Source organism: Impatiens glandulifera, unplaced genomic scaffold (assembly GCF_907164915.1).
Source record: "Impatiens glandulifera unplaced genomic scaffold, dImpGla2.1, whole genome shotgun sequence".
Classification (NCBI taxonomy): domain Eukaryota; kingdom Viridiplantae; phylum Streptophyta; class Magnoliopsida; order Ericales; family Balsaminaceae; genus Impatiens; species Impatiens glandulifera.
This window is the reverse complement of record NW_025919643.1, coordinates 8,290-24,187: the sequence shown is the minus strand read 5'-3', so window position 1 is coordinate 24,187 and position 15,898 is coordinate 8,290. Positions and strand designations below refer to the sequence as shown.

The window sequence follows — 15,898 nt, the reverse complement described above, 5'->3', positions numbered from 1 at the left end:
GATTATGGAACGGGCCATGCGCTCATTGCTTCCAGTTTCTCCAGATCTGCAGCTATTCCATTTTCATCCAAAATGTGTCCCAGGTATGCAATTTGATTACAGCCAAAACTGCACTTCCCTTTATTTAAAACTAATTGATGTTGTTGTAATATAAGTAATACTTGTCTTAGATGAAATATATGCTCCTTCCAGTTTGGATTGTAAACCAGAATATCATCAAAGAAAACCAACACAAATTTCCTTAGAAATGGCTTCAACACATCATTCATCAAACTTTGGAAGGTGGAAGGTGCATTTGTCAAGCCAAATGGCATCACGAGGAACTCATACAGGCCCTCATGAGTTCGGAACGTAGTCTTATGGAAGTCTTCCGGGTACATTCGTATTTGGTGAAAACCAGATTTCAAATCTAGTTTGGAAAAAAAACCTTGGATCCATGCAGCTCCTCCATCAGTTCTTCTATCACCAGAATCGGAAACTTGTCTTTAATGGTGGCTGAGTTCAACCTCCTATAATCGATACACATCCTCCAAGATAAGTCTTTTTTTCTGATCAACACCACAGGAGCAGCAAACGAACTGTGACTCTTTCTAATTATTCCCCTTTCCAGCATATCATTGATTAAGTTCTCAATTTCTGATTTCTGCAGGGCAGGGTAGCGATAGGGGTGTAAGCACACAGCTTCGGTGCCTTCCTTTAGTGGGATTCGATGATCGTGCTCTCTTGTTGGTGGTAAGCCATCCGGTTGCTGGAACAGAGTACTAAAATCATCAAGCAACCCCTGAAGATCTTCAGAAACCTCTTCCTGGGCTCTTGTGATAAGTGCAAAGAATTGGGCTTCATTCTCTGTTTTTGCTTGTACCATGGCAGCCAGGCTGCCCTTCCTTAAAAATTTCTCCAACTGGTGACCCTCTATAAGATTAATTTGTGTTTGGGGTATCCCTTGTAAGGTAATAGTTGCACCCTCCATTTCAAAAGAAAATGTAAGATTTTCAAAATTCCAGGCTGAAGTGCCTAAAGTAATTAACCACTTTATGCCCAACACCATATCATAACCTGTCATGGTAAGAACTTTCATATCCGCTTGGTAATCTTTACCTTCCATGAACCATTTCAGGTTTTTGCAAACGCTAGTACAAAACAGGGTTGAACAGTCTGCCACTTTTACCGACAACACTTGAGTTTTCATAGCCTCGTGGCCTATATTTCTTAGTATCCTGATGTTAATGAAGTTGTGAGTGTTGCCTGTGTCGATAAGGATCACTACTGGCAGACTCCTAATCTTGCCCCAGATCTGGAGAGTTTGGAAATTCTTGGAACCGGTTAAGGCATGTAGAGAAAATGGTAGGGTCCTCCACTGAATTGGGCTGCAACAATGAAGGATCGTCAACAACCGTTTATTGAACCAATTGGACATCTGGTAAGGCTTCTTGGTCATTAGCCGAGATCATGAACAACTTTGTTTTACACTTGTGGTTTGGTTCCCATTTCTGATCACATTTATAACAAAGGCCTTTTCTCCTTTTCTCATCAAATACAGTAGGTTCTAATTGTTTCATCGAGCCCTGATTCCCTCCAGAAGAAGATGCATGAGGAATGCCCGAAAAAGAAGTTCGATTGGTACTTGGCCCGACTGGTTTGGGCAGTAAAGGGGCTGATTTACTATACAAGTGTCCTCTGCTCCACAAGGATCTGTATATTGATTCTTGGGCTTTGGCCATCGACATAGCCTCGTTCAAAGTTTCTGGATTTCTAAGTTTGACAGCGTCTGCAATTTCCTCGTTCAGACTCGCCAGGTAACATTCTATCACGTACTCCCCGGGAAGGTTAAGCAATTTCTAGGAAATATTTATATATTGTTGATTGTAATACATGACTGATTCCTCATTCTGTCGCATGTGCATAATCTGTCTCATGGGGGTGTCATACATAGAGGGACCAAAATGTGCTAGTAGATCCCTTCTGAACACTTCCCACGTCAAGATTTCCCGATGATTGCGTTGCTGCAAATAGGAACTGTACCACATTCTGGCGTTGCCCGTAAAATGGATGGGAGCAATGTCTGTTTTGGTTTCATCCTCCGTCTTATCAACTCGGAAAAATTGTTCTGCAGATATGAGCCAACCTTCCACTTCGGTTCCATCAAATCGAGGAAAGTCGACTTTGGTGAGCCGGGTTGGAGGAATATGTCGAACGTTTCTATCACGTGGAGGGTTCTGATGGCCATTACCCTCGTGTCCCCTATGGCGATTTTCTTGGCCAAGAATATGAATTTGTTCTTCAGTGGCCTTCATACGAGTTTCAATAGTGTCAAATCTACGATCCATTCTAGTGTTCACATCAAGAAAGGAGGCAGTTAACGTTTCGATGGAAGCACGAAGGGCATCAATCTCTGACTGTTGTCGGGTTTCCACCATGGTAGGATTGTATGGCTCTGATACCAAGATGTTACAGGTTAGGGTTGACAAATTATTGAATTATGTGGTTTTATGATTTAGGGCAGCGAAAACAGTGTTTTTGAAGAAGAAGAAGAAGAAGAGATCTGAAGAAGAAAGAAGGATCTGTCAATTCATTAACAGCCAAGAAGAAGAAGAAAAGGTACATAACAACCTTTAAGATTTTCCATAACATTGATAAAGAGATTTGGGATTGTTATACCCAAATATTACAGTATTACAGTTACATAACTACCTTTCATAACTACCCATTTCATAACTGCCCAGTACACAAACAATTACTAACTTCTAACTTGTATAACTGTCTAAACTTATCATAAACACAACACACACAACAAACATAACTGTCATACAATTATACTGAAATTACTAGCTACATGTAACACGACACCGGAGTTTCCCTTCTCACTCGTCGTTCTCGCCTTTGTCGATGCTCAAGGTATGACGAAGGGCTTAAAACTTCACAATTGTCTAAAACAACTTGAGATATTAGGTTTCCCTTACATTATGGAATGATTACTCATTTTCTAGTGCTTCTTAGGAGAACGAAAGCGTGAGCCATCACCGATCGATCTGCACGCTGTTCATCTGCATCGTCTTTTCAGGTTTATTTATCTTCTCCACTACATTTCGATTACAGTACTGATTTAGGCTTCGTCTTGTATTCCAATGTTTGAAACGCCAAGGGCAGCTTGAACTCCCATCTGAGTTATACCCTAACCTTAAGCTAACGTTAGGTAGGGTTTATTGAATTTGATTCGTCGTTTTTCGTTGTAGTAAATTCATGTCAATGTCACCTTGCTTTGTGTTATGTACGCTTCTTTCTCAACATGAATGGTGATATTCCGCTCTATAGATCATGCTTAGCAAGATCATCACCGTATCAATATTACTTTTCCAGATCTATAGTTTTATGGCTAACGATCGGAATAGAATCAATGCGGTTACAGATGGGATAACCGAAGGCGTGTAGCTGGTGAAATTGAGAACATCTCATATGGGCTATCTTCTGGATTTAGTAGAGATAGTAGCATGGAGATTAAATGGGTGTTATCCCTTGAAAGGGGGAGTTATTCAAATGGAAGAAGTCTGCTAAGAAATTTTAGAATTACAATGTCTCCAAAGTCTCCAATTCACGAAGAACCTTCAGGTAAATGTTTCACTATGCATGCATCTGTATTATTCTTGCAATGTTGTGTGTTGGGTGGTAATGACAAACAGATGTATGATTTCAAGTATCTCATTTTTGTTGCTTCAACTGATCAGACAGTGTTATTTATATCTCTCGCGACAGTTAGATAAACAAAAGGAAAATGAAAGAGACATCCAACTCTTCGCCATACTGGCGGCACCTGGACGACTTTGAGGCTGGGAACACAGCTTATGTTCACGAGGAGGATCACAAGGAAACGACGTGTAGTCCTTTCGATATCTACTGGACAAATGATGCTTCTGTTGACAGGCTCAAGAAATGGCGGCTACGTAATCTCTGTTTTATTAAAAAGTACTGCATGTACTCCTATAATCTGATATGCAGATTTACATAATTGGGATAACGCAGACTTACGAGAGTATGATAAACAGGACTTTATTCTTTACAAGTTATTAGGTCAAACATAAGTCTAATTACTATTCATTTTGAAAAGTTCTATTTTGTATTAATAAATTAAGCACCTAATTGGTTAAGTGTGTAATTAATTAATAATATAAGAATACTCTTGTATGTCTAATTATTATATAGATAATAAAACACAATAAAAGACATCCAGATGCATTTGTCCATTATTATATAATTAACGAATTACGATAATTGTATGTCTAATTCTATTAATTAGATCTGATTTAAGCTAATTATATATGCCAAACATTATATTATACTCATAATTAAATATATATTTCTATTTTTAAATTCATTTCTAATTAATAACCAAACATATATAGGCTTCATATATATTAATTATTATGTTTATTAGTGGAATTTTACTTTATACTATTTTCTCCCATCTTTTCATCGATATATAAACTTTTTTTTTGTATGAAAAATGGTTTTGACAATTAATGTTTAACTTGAAATTGAAAATTACCAGGTGCCTCAAGATGACGGTCTGGATGCTTTGTTGATGCTCAGCATATTGGAGAGGTAATTGTGTTGTTAATGTTTCTGAAATTAATGGGCTTAAGGGGAAATAATGAAATTTGGGATATTGGTCTAAACGGGTTCGGTGGGAATTTAGTTGTCACTTTTGAATGGTCATTAATTATTATTGCATTTGGCTTGATAAAAAAAATATATTTTTTTTTATCATATTTGGCCATTTTGTTCAAAGATCTTCATTAACTAATTAATATTTTAAAATGAAAACTATATTTATCAAAAGAAAGATATACATCGTTTGAAAATGAAATAAAATTAAACATGTATTGTCTTCCAAATTCAAATTATATGATGAATGTTAATAAATTGAATGTTAATAAATTTTCATAACTAGTAATGATGAATATTCATCATTTGAAAGTGAAATGAAATTAAACATTGTCTTCCAAATTCAAATTATATGATGAATGTTAATAAATTTTCATAACTAGTAATAATGAATTGATTACACGAACTCAATTTTCCATGTCAATTTTTTATTTTTTTAACTCTTAACTAACAATAAGCTATTCTGAATTGTCTTGGAAATATCTAGGGTTTCACAGGTCACAAAGAAAGTGGAATATATACGGTCTAATATTCCAAGGACAGCTCGTATATGGAACAATGGTATATATCCGTCAAACAATTGTATCTGGCACATCTTCCTTCTTATCTAGAGCAGTTTGCATTGCTATAAGGTGTTCGTAAACAATTTGGTGTAAACAATTTGGTGATAGTAGGGGCAGAGACACATGTAACTAAGAAAAAATCGATGATCTTTCATGTTATATATGAATTCTTATATATATATATATATATATATATATATATTAACTTATTCTTTAAAAAATAAAATTACACTAAAAGTTACAAATCATTTAATATATATATATATTATGATTAATAAATAACAGTTTGATCACCTCTTAACAAGAATGTTATTTTAAAAAATTTAAATGTCTTCTCCACAGATAGAATTCGTGGGCATTAGCCAAACAGAGCTGCTTCTATAACATCAGTTTCTTTCTGAAACATGGGTGTTCTGTGAGCATCCATAGGCGATGTTGTATCGTATGGTTTGATTGAACAAGAGAGGCTCCTGGCTCACCAATCCCATCTGCTGCCTTAGCCACTTTAGATTCAGCTGTTGAATATCCACAATGTCTACCAATATCTTCCCAGAATTAGGCTCATAAAACCTCTGCAAGCAATAGATGTATTATTGTCTATTTCCCACTCCCACTTTCTCCAACCAAAGCCACTGTCTAATTAATAATCAACAACATCCATCATTATTATTTATTTCTCAGTATGGACTCATCTCATCACTAGTTAGTTACTTTGGATTCTTTTTTTGTGTTAACTTGCCTGGTTCAATGGTCAAACAAACATCTCTTAGAAATTGAGTGTCAGGCCTTGTGGATACCTAAAGCAGACATTCCGAAGCTCAATCTTTCCATTCACCTCACCCAGTGTTGTTCCTGATGATTCATAGCTGGAATCTATCTTTGATTTTTGGTCTAGGATGGCAAACACAGATGCTGCTGCAATCTTGGCTCTACTTGTATCAGGACTGAAAGCCAAGCCAATGATTGGGATACCCCAATTGTAGCCATAATACTTCAGCCCAAAGAATACGTGATGGCCAACAGACAAGGGAGAGAAATATATATATATATATATATATATATAAAGTAGTAGTAAATATAGAAGGAAATGACTGGATCAGTCGACGACAGACCCGAAAAACTTAAGGAAATGATATGTTGGCAAAACGAATTTGAATCCTGCATAAAAGCTGATAGCATAAACCAGAAATAGGATAGGAGGAACAATGAGAAACCATAACCTGCACCGCTGATTATCCCTTGCTTAATTCCTGCCTTAATTGGAGCTTCTTCACATTTCTTACTGTAAATCTCATTCACTTTCTCTTTCGCACAGAATGAAGCAACTGTTCTTACATTTGCAATAGCATCACTCACAACTTGAGTGGCTTCTTCATATAGTTTCTGCATCATCATTGATTCATGTATGCACCTTTTCATTTCATCATTTTATTTTGTTAATTTATTTATTATCTAACAACTATCTAGTTCACCTTTGCATCAGCAGCACTAAAACCGCTTATGAACTTGACCTGAAGGTAACCATTGGCAGCCATAGAAGAAGAAGAGGCAAAACCATGACTAAATATTAGGTGCGGGTCAAGAAGAAGAAGAAGAATGAATGCATAAAAAGAATATTTATTTTTGGGTCAACTTGTAACCACCTCCTCCTCTGTCACAAGTCGGAATTTCCATCGACGCCGACGACGAAGGTAAGATGGTAAACGACGATCATGGTGTATGATTCCGGAGGTGTAACTTTGAAGGCCTTCCAATGGATAAAGAAGGATGGAGGAATCAACCGCACTTCCATAGAAACTATATATGGAAGTATAGCGGATCGTGACGGGTTTTAAAGGAGACGTCAAGAGCTGTGGGAATTGTTTGAAGAGCAGCTAAAATATAATTTAGAACAAGAAGAAGGAATTCTCACATTGCTAGTCTAATAGGAAAATGATATGAATATAATGGACTATTATTCATTTAATATTTGATGGACCTCTAACCTGGGCCTGTGCGGGCCTGGGTCGGTGCTAATTTGGGTTTCATTGATCTCAAGGTCAAGTAAAACAAATCTATTGCCTTATCAAGCAGCAGAGAACACTACACTTTCGGACCATTGTTTTGTGGAACATAAAGATTCTCCAGATCTGCACAGCAACTGCTATGAAACTTCAACGTCTAACTAGTTTTATTTTTTTGGATTTCAGTTCAAGAAAAAAACAGAAACCTGCAGTAACTATAACCAAAAATTTTATACCAATTCAAATCAAACTTGCAATGGTTTGGTTCAGTAACAGAACAGAAACGAAAGTCATAAACCAGTAACCTCCAATGTATTAGAATTAGAAAAGGAGTAAGAATTTCAGAAGACACTATTAGAAACAGAATAGTCAAGTGATCTACGAGGTTAACTGCAGGTCGAACTAATCTATCTTATACATGCAGTTCTTATACATTGACATGTTACTATGGATCAAATCTATCTTCATTAGGTTTGAATGAAGAACTCAACAATTAACTTCGTTTTTCGTTTGATTGTTGAATCTCAAGATGTGACCAAAAACAACATGAAGAAGAGTTGGATCATGAAACAATCTCAAAAAACTTCATTCTTATAGTATATTTCTTTCTATTTCTCGAGAGATTGTTTGGCTCATGAGGCAAAGGGTTTAGGGTTTATGTATCATTATGAAACAAAATCAGATGAAATGAAGGCTTAGGGATTTTAGATCCAAGTGATTCGATGAAGAAACATACCTACTCGAAGGTAGAACCAACAGCGATCGTCGATTCAGTTGAGGTGCTGTTCGGGCTTGGTGAAGTCAACAAACTTTGGTGCTTCAATATTCTCGTAGATCTCTTCATCATCTTCTCGGTCTTCCGAAATGAACAATCAGATTTGATATTCCCTGCAAAACAAAACAAAAGAATTAAAATTTGTTACGAAAGAAGATGGAGAAAAGTAATTGAAAGGAAGCATTCCCACATTGCTAGATTATAAAGGAAATGTTACGAATACAATGGATTAAAATTTAGCTTATAATTTGTAGGTTGAATAACATGGGCATGTTACCTAAGCCAAAATAATGTTGTGGTTGTTAAGAAATTATTTTAGTTAATGATTTTATTATTTTATGAGATTAGGAGTTATTTGTTCAATTAAATCTGAATAATTATATCAACAAGCTCATTAATAATTTAAATCAACTTATTTTATAAGACCAACTATTTTGAGAAAATTAATTTATATGAACATATGACATATCTCAACCAAGGTGGTAAAGATCAAATTCTCAATCATTATTATTGTATAAACAATTTTATTTTAAAAAACCTCACATTTCTTCCCAAAAATTGACCAGATCCATTTCTTTATTTCAGATCATTTTTATTATAAAACAATTAAAGTATATATTTATATATAAAAAAACAAACAAAAAAGTATAAATGGTGGCCGAAAAAACATCATTCATGTATCAAAAGTTATTATTATATGATAGAGCCTAAAATCTCAATTTTGGATCGGTCTTATCGTCGTCTAACGTATTCATTTGATATAAACAAATCATTCTAATAATAATGTGTAGATGCTCATAGTAATCGTCGTATAACGTATTCATTTGTTATAAACAAATCATTCTAATAATAATGTGTAGATGCTCATATAGAAATATTATAAACAATAATCATGATTCTATCGTTGTTAATTGAAATTTTGAATTATTATCTCAATCATTCTCATTCAGTGATGCTCTTAAGTGTGAATATGTGATATAAATATTTGTTTGTTTCCATGTGATGCCTTCCTTAACCTAAGTTTCCTCAACGAATGAATGAGAATCAATTAGGGCAAAGTTAATTGTGACTATATATGGGTTGAACTTATTTTAATTTATCCCAACTTCAAAATAATTTTATACTTTATGCTTAAAAACATTTTAAAATTTTATTTTGATTCATTGTATAAATTTATTATTTTATAAAAATAAATTTTATAATCTATTTTAAATGATATTTTATAGTTTAAAAAATTATATGAATCATCTTAAATTATAATAAAATTTTAAAAATTGTAAAAATAAAATAAACTAATTACTTATACTAATACTAATGTGATTATAATTTTAAAAAATAAAAATAAAAATATATTTTTAAAATTTTTATACTTTTAATTTATTTTAATATTTTATTTAGATATACTTTTCATTTGTAATAAAAAAACGTATTAATCGAGTCAAATAAACTTATGAATGGATTCAAAACATATTAAATATGTCAAAATATATTAAACGAGTTAATAACATATTAAACATGTTAAAACGTGTTAAATCAGTCTAAAACTTATTAAACAGATCAAATATATATTAATCGGGTCAAACCATGTTAAATAGATTAACCCATATTAAATGAGTCCAAAATATATTAAACGGGTCAAGTATATCTTAATCGAGTCAAACTTATAAAAAATGTTAATTAAGTAAAACAAATTAAAACATGTAAAACAATTTAAAAATATATTAAGAATGAGAAAACAAAAAATAAGTTATATTAAGGATGTGAACACAAAAAAATAATTTGAATAAATTTGAAAAATAAGGTTTTCATTTATTTAGTCCTAGATGTGATATCAATTGGTATAGTAATTTAATACGTAGGCAACCTGTCATTGGTGCGGTTCTAAATAAATCTTCAATCCAAAAATTCAACACAAAATTAAATACTGAAAACCTCATAAGTTGAGAACTACGTTCAGACCTGATTTCTATTTTTATGAGAATACGTAGGCATTCTGCCATGGATGCGGTCTTGAATAAATCTTTAATCCAAAAATTCAACACAAAATACAAAAAACTCCACAAGTTGAGAACTACGTTCGGACCCGATTTCTCCTTTTATGAGAATACGTAAGCAACTTGTTATGAGTGCGGTCCTAAATAAATCTTTAATCCAAAATTTGAACACAAAATTAAATACTGAAAACTCTACAAGTTGAGAACTACGTTCGGACCTAATTACTCTTTTTATGAGGATACGTAGACAACTTGTCATAGATACAGTTTTCTTTAATACAAAATTGAATATTGAAAACTCCACAAGTTGAGAACTACGACTAAGACCTGATGTATATGTTAATTAATATTAAAGACAACTTTTATTTTTAGTAAAATTAACACATAATTAAAAAGTCAATGTTGTTTCCTTAAACATGAATATAAGAATCTTCATCTATAATCAAATTTGTTTATTTTTTATTATACGTGTGTATATATAACAATAATATATACTTAATTAATTATAATATGTATACTTAGGGTAGTAAATACTGAGAGTTATCTTAAAAAAATATTAAAGTAATTAAATTCTCAATTATTACTTTTCCAAAATACGCCTTAAATTGAGGCGTAACTTTCGTTCCTATTACATTCGCAATCCATGCTTCGCCTCCAATTTCAACTAGAGAGAGGGAATAGACCGAGAGCGCCGCTTTGTTATCTCATCCTCTACTTGAAACCCTAATTCTCCTCCTATATGTAAAATTTACAACTTCATTAATCAAAATGCAACAATCAAACACCTAATTTTGTCTTTATTTAAGTACAATGTGTTAATACATAATCGTGTTTATTTATTGTGTCAAAACTGGACATCTTTATAATATTTGTTAGAAATAAAATTTGGCTATTTTCCTATAAATTGAAATTATTAAATATCCAAAAATTAATAAATCAATATATTTTATCAGCCATGTCATCAATAATGGTTTTCTTATTAAACATTAATAATGAATATAAATGAAAATACGTGTATTAATAACCCAATTGTTAGATTGAACTTGAGATTGATTATGAGCTCCAATTTGAATTTATAGAACAAAGTCAAAGAGTCCTCAATGACAACACTTAAAATTCAGAGTTGCATCAAGTGTGTACAGAACATTAAGGAAATACAAAGGAAACACCTTACATATAAAAATCTTAAATGGTTGTGGCATCTAATTCAAAAGGAATGTTTACTTCAACTTGCACTTTACTAGAGAACTAAAAAATGCAAATAAAACATGACAAATGAACTCAGAGTTTACGGGAATACCCATCAGAGGATGCAAACCGTGCTGCAAATGTCTTTGGCTTTACCTGGTCACCGTAAAGAGATAGTCCAATATTGAAGTCCAAAAAAGAACAAGCAAATGGTGGTCAAAAGAGAATATTCAACTATACAAACGAAATTCGTACAAATATGGGGAGTTATTCGAACAATAAAATTATTATGCGTCGGTTCAGTAATACAACTTTATTCTCAATATATAATATATATATATATAATGATGCTTAATTTTTAAAGTGTTCGGATTGCGGAGTCGAGAGTTGTGGTTAATTTGGATACTTAGGTCGGATTGTGGGTTGACCCGCCCATAAACTTAAAACGGTTAAAAATAAAATTTAAAACGCTAGAGGTTTATTTCGAAGTTGCAACCTAACAAAAGTACAAACTTTTTACCAACTAAGCTACTAAGACTTTATATTTTAAATTTAACACCAAAGTTGATGAACACGGGACGTTTTAACATTAATATAAGTTCAATTTTTTAACTAATTAATATATATACTGGAGTTCAACTTAAGTTAATCTTAATAAAATGTTGACCTCTTTAAAATAAAATAAAAACTTTACCACTAATCTCATTTATTTTCTTTCCCACAATGAAGGAATTGGAAAGACAGTATCAACTCCTAAAAACAAGAGCTCATATCCAAGCTCATGATATTGAAATCTGAATCGACCTGACCTTGAGAGGAGCCAAGTGCATTTTGCAGCTTAGAGTGTTTGCAATTAGTTGCCTATAGTTAATTTACATGCCATGAGAGCATTCATATCCTGGAAAGCTTCTTACAGGCTTTTATCCGTGTTCTCCCGGATCTCCTGCTCCTTCGTAAGTATGCCTGCAACACCGACCACCTGCATTTTGAATCTCACACCAGTTGAACATCCATCAATTGATTGCAAGTTTACCGAACTTGAATCACTTGGCCCTTCCTGACGCGAATTCTCCCATGCTCTTCCCCTCCACGCCTCCCAAAACTTAACCAAGAAATCATCGGGATCGGATTTTCCCCTCAAGACAAGCGTGATCACTGCCGAACTCAATCCTTGCACGTCCAACTTCCCTTCTGGAGTCGTAAAAACCTGGGCAAATGTATGAAAAAAATTCCGGAGGTGCAACTCTGAAGGCCTTAATATTCCCTTCTGGAGTTGTAACAATCTTAATATTCTATAGATCTGGAAAACTAACCATCTTAACTAAATTAGGTAAGTCGTTAGTCCTTCCATATATATAAGACTCTAGTCCCTAAAATTTGTTGATAGTGAAGGTAAAAAATGTCAAGTGCAATTATTATAATAAATAGTACAATTGTGTATGTGTGTTCAATATTTAGTCTGAACCGAATTCGAATAAACCGAATTCAAATTTTAATATTCGGTTCAATTTTTGAATTTGCTTAAAAACAATAAAAATTCCATAAATTCATATTAAGGAACTCGAATAACTCGAACCGAACTGATGAACACATATATGTACAATATCACTAGGTCATGAGTTAGATTTTATATCCCTAACTATTTTTAAAAAATGACACAAACCCTAAACAAACAACCTAGCTAATAAATAAATTTAACCTAGCTAATAAATAAATTTAGTCATAGTATTACATCAAAATTGGTTGTAATCAATATTAGATATTGGCCAGTTTGATATTAGATGAAATCAATATATCGAATATTACATGATGTATTAAATAAATTGGACTAATTAAAAATTGTAATGTCAAGGTAAGCATGCTTGCATTTTCCGCTTAATATTTTATTATTGTTTGACATTTAAGTTATTTCCTTAACAATAATTAGAGTTGGCCCGGTCAGCAAAGTTAGCTAGCCCTGCCCTTTAGTATGAAAGAGTTGCAAGGACCTTGTTAATTATTTCCTTAACGACTTACCTAATTTAATTAAGATTATTGAGTGAATAAATGATGTAAAAGATATTGGTAGTTAAATAAGATTGTTAGTTTACCGAAATTTAAAAGTTAAAACACTATGAGTTAAACTAAAATTAAAAATTGTTTATTTCAAATTCTAAAAGTAAAAAGACTTGGAGTTAAACTAAAATTAAGATTGTTTATTTTTAAATTTTTTTAGGTAAATATGATGAAGACGATCACAATGCTGTTTTAACCGCTAAAGTTTGTTGAGAGTTGAGATCATAAATATTAACAACTAAGGAGAGGACGACGATGAATATGATAACAATAATGGCAATAAGGATGAAGATACAAAATGACAACAATAAAAAAAAAAAAAAGACATAGATGTGAATTTGATTAATCTTCTTACCATAAAGACATTAAGTTAGTTATATAACTAATTTCATAGCTATATATTTTATTTGGACTTATTTTAACCAATTTTATCTTGTACTTATTGAGTTTTTCTCCACAAATGTAGTGTGACATGTGTAATGAAAAAAATGTATTTCTATTTAAACAATATAATAATATTTTCCATTAAATCCCTACAGGGCCAAACGTGTGAATTCAATCCAGTCAACACATATTCCATATTGAATTTCTAAGCCCACATAATTTGAACACCGAGTTTCTTTGAGCCAGGTTTTAATGGTCAATGATTCGTAACATTAATATACTTAGTAGTCTTGTTTGACTTTGAGTTATTAGAGATTATTTTAAATAATACTCTTCAAATCAATAACTTATTATATAACATATCATTTAAATAAATTTAATTATTATTTGAAAAACCTATATTTTTTTATTATATTTATAATGTTAATATATTTTTATTTAAATAACTTTAAATAATTTAATTTGTCATAACTTATATACATTAAACAAGGTTATTTAAATTAAATAAACGATCCCAGATCAAACAAAGCCTTAGACATCACCTAAGATAGAGTTGACAAATGCACTATTATATACTATTTTTAAATATTAAAATTGTTGTTAAAATGGTGTGAAATGTGTCTGTAGAAACAAAAATAGTATTACAATTAAAAAGGAACATAATTTATAGTTATTTGTTTATAAATGGTAACTTGTTTGATCATGGATTATTTTTAAATAATTTCATATCATTTTAATAATTAAATAATTCATTTTTTTAGTGAATTAAAATATAATTTCATTTATTTTAGTAAAATAAAATAAAAAAATTATAACTTTTTTTTTCCAAATAATCAAAGACGAAGGATCCTCATAAACTTCTTTGATCTAAGTTATTCAAGGTTTAAGTTATGTAATAAAAAGATTTAAAAGAAATTAATATATAGTAAGAAAATATTTAAATATTTGAATGGATAAATTAATTATTTTTAAAATGATTTAAATAACTTTTATCTAATTCCAATGTTTAGTAAAACAAAATATCCTAAAATAGTATTTATTATAGGAATATATTTCATAAATTATATATTTTGATTATTTTCTAATTCAATAAATAAATCACATGGCACACTCCGACGATTCCTTGCTAGTTGCTAGTAAGCGGTGGTTTCTTCTCTCTTGATGAGCGCGGGTCCCACCTCCAGAACTTTCCTTTATTTCAAATTCAACTATTTCAATTGAATAAAAAATTAAAATTTAATTTATTAAAAAATATATACAATTAATCAAAATCATAAATAAGTTGAAAATCCACACAATCCCATATATATATATATATATATATATATTTCAAATTCATTTAATAATTCACACAATCTGAGATTTTAATATTTATTCATTTGTACATTAATTAATTATTTATAATACTAAGTGAAGTAAAATAAATTGAGGAGGTTTTGTATCTTAAAAGACATAATTAAGGGGTCAATTAAAGACTTCTTCAAAGAAATATATTTGGAGGTTACGAGAGCTTTTAAGGGCATCTCCAACCCTACTACAAACTGGGTTTGCAGTAGCCCATTCTCCTCCAACCGGCCTCCAAATCCTCCGCCAAAATGAAGTTCCGGCATATTTAGAGGAAGAAGACGCCATATATGGCGGAAGACTGTTCATCCTGCATTTATCCAAAATATGTGAAAAGGCCCTTGTACTTTTTTATTTTAATTAAAATTTTCTTTAAGTTTTCTTTTATATTAAACATTTATTTAATTATATATATTTATAATCTTTTTGTATTTATTTATAATTTATTTAAGTATTTAATAATTTTATTTATTTATATTATAAATTTATAATTATAAATAATATTGATAAAAAAAATTTTATTTTATTATTTTTGTTTGTTTAAAATATTATTAAATTATATTTATGTGTATGAATTATTAATTTATATTATAAATTTATAATTATAAATAATATTGATAAAAGAATTTTTATTTTATAATTTTTGTTTGTTTAAAATATTATTAAATTATATTTATGTGTATGAATTATTAATTTATAAAAAAAAAATTCATAAACAAATGAAAAAAGATTGGGGTTAAATTTATAAAGTTGATAAATATATAGATAATATTAGTAAAGTTAAAAAGTTGGTGTAAAAAAGAATATTCTGAGAATATTTTTTTGAGTTTGGAAATGGGTTTTTGGGTTGGAGATGAATTACTGTTTGATTTGATGTTTACTGCATTTTGGAGATGAAAATGGGGTGAGGGTTGGAGATGGTCTAAGGATCCA

The 15,898-nt window shown here is 31.3% G+C and overlaps 1 protein-coding gene across 1 annotated transcript; it reads right to left on the bottom strand.

Moving 5' to 3' along the window:
- Positions 1-409: 409 nt before the first annotated feature.
- On the bottom strand, positions 410-2,417 carry LOC124918294. Its single transcript, XM_047458489.1, has 3 exons — positions 1,873-2,417; positions 1,407-1,788; positions 410-1,357 (listed from the first exon to the last, which is right to left on the bottom strand). Exons 1-3 carry the CDS (start codon positions 2,415-2,417, stop codon positions 410-412), a joined length of 1,875 nt encoding a protein of 624 aa, XP_047314445.1.
- Positions 2,418-15,898: the final 13,481 nt, after the last annotated feature.

What these genes read in the sequence shown, in the direction of transcription:
- LOC124918294 (XM_047458489.1), bottom strand. Translation starts at nt 2,417, where the DNA reads ATGGTGGAAACCCGACAACAGTCAGAGATTGATGCCCTTCGTGCTTCC. An exon ending in CAGAATGAGGAATCAGTCAT is followed by an intron (nt 1,789 to 1,872) that starts GTATTACAATCA and finishes TTACCTGGCGAG; the next exon opens with TCTGAACGAGGAAATTGCAG. An exon ending in CCTTACCAGATGTCCAATTG is followed by an intron (nt 1,358 to 1,406) that starts GTTCAATAAACG and finishes AGCCCAATTCAG; the next exon opens with TGGAGGACCCTACCATTTTC.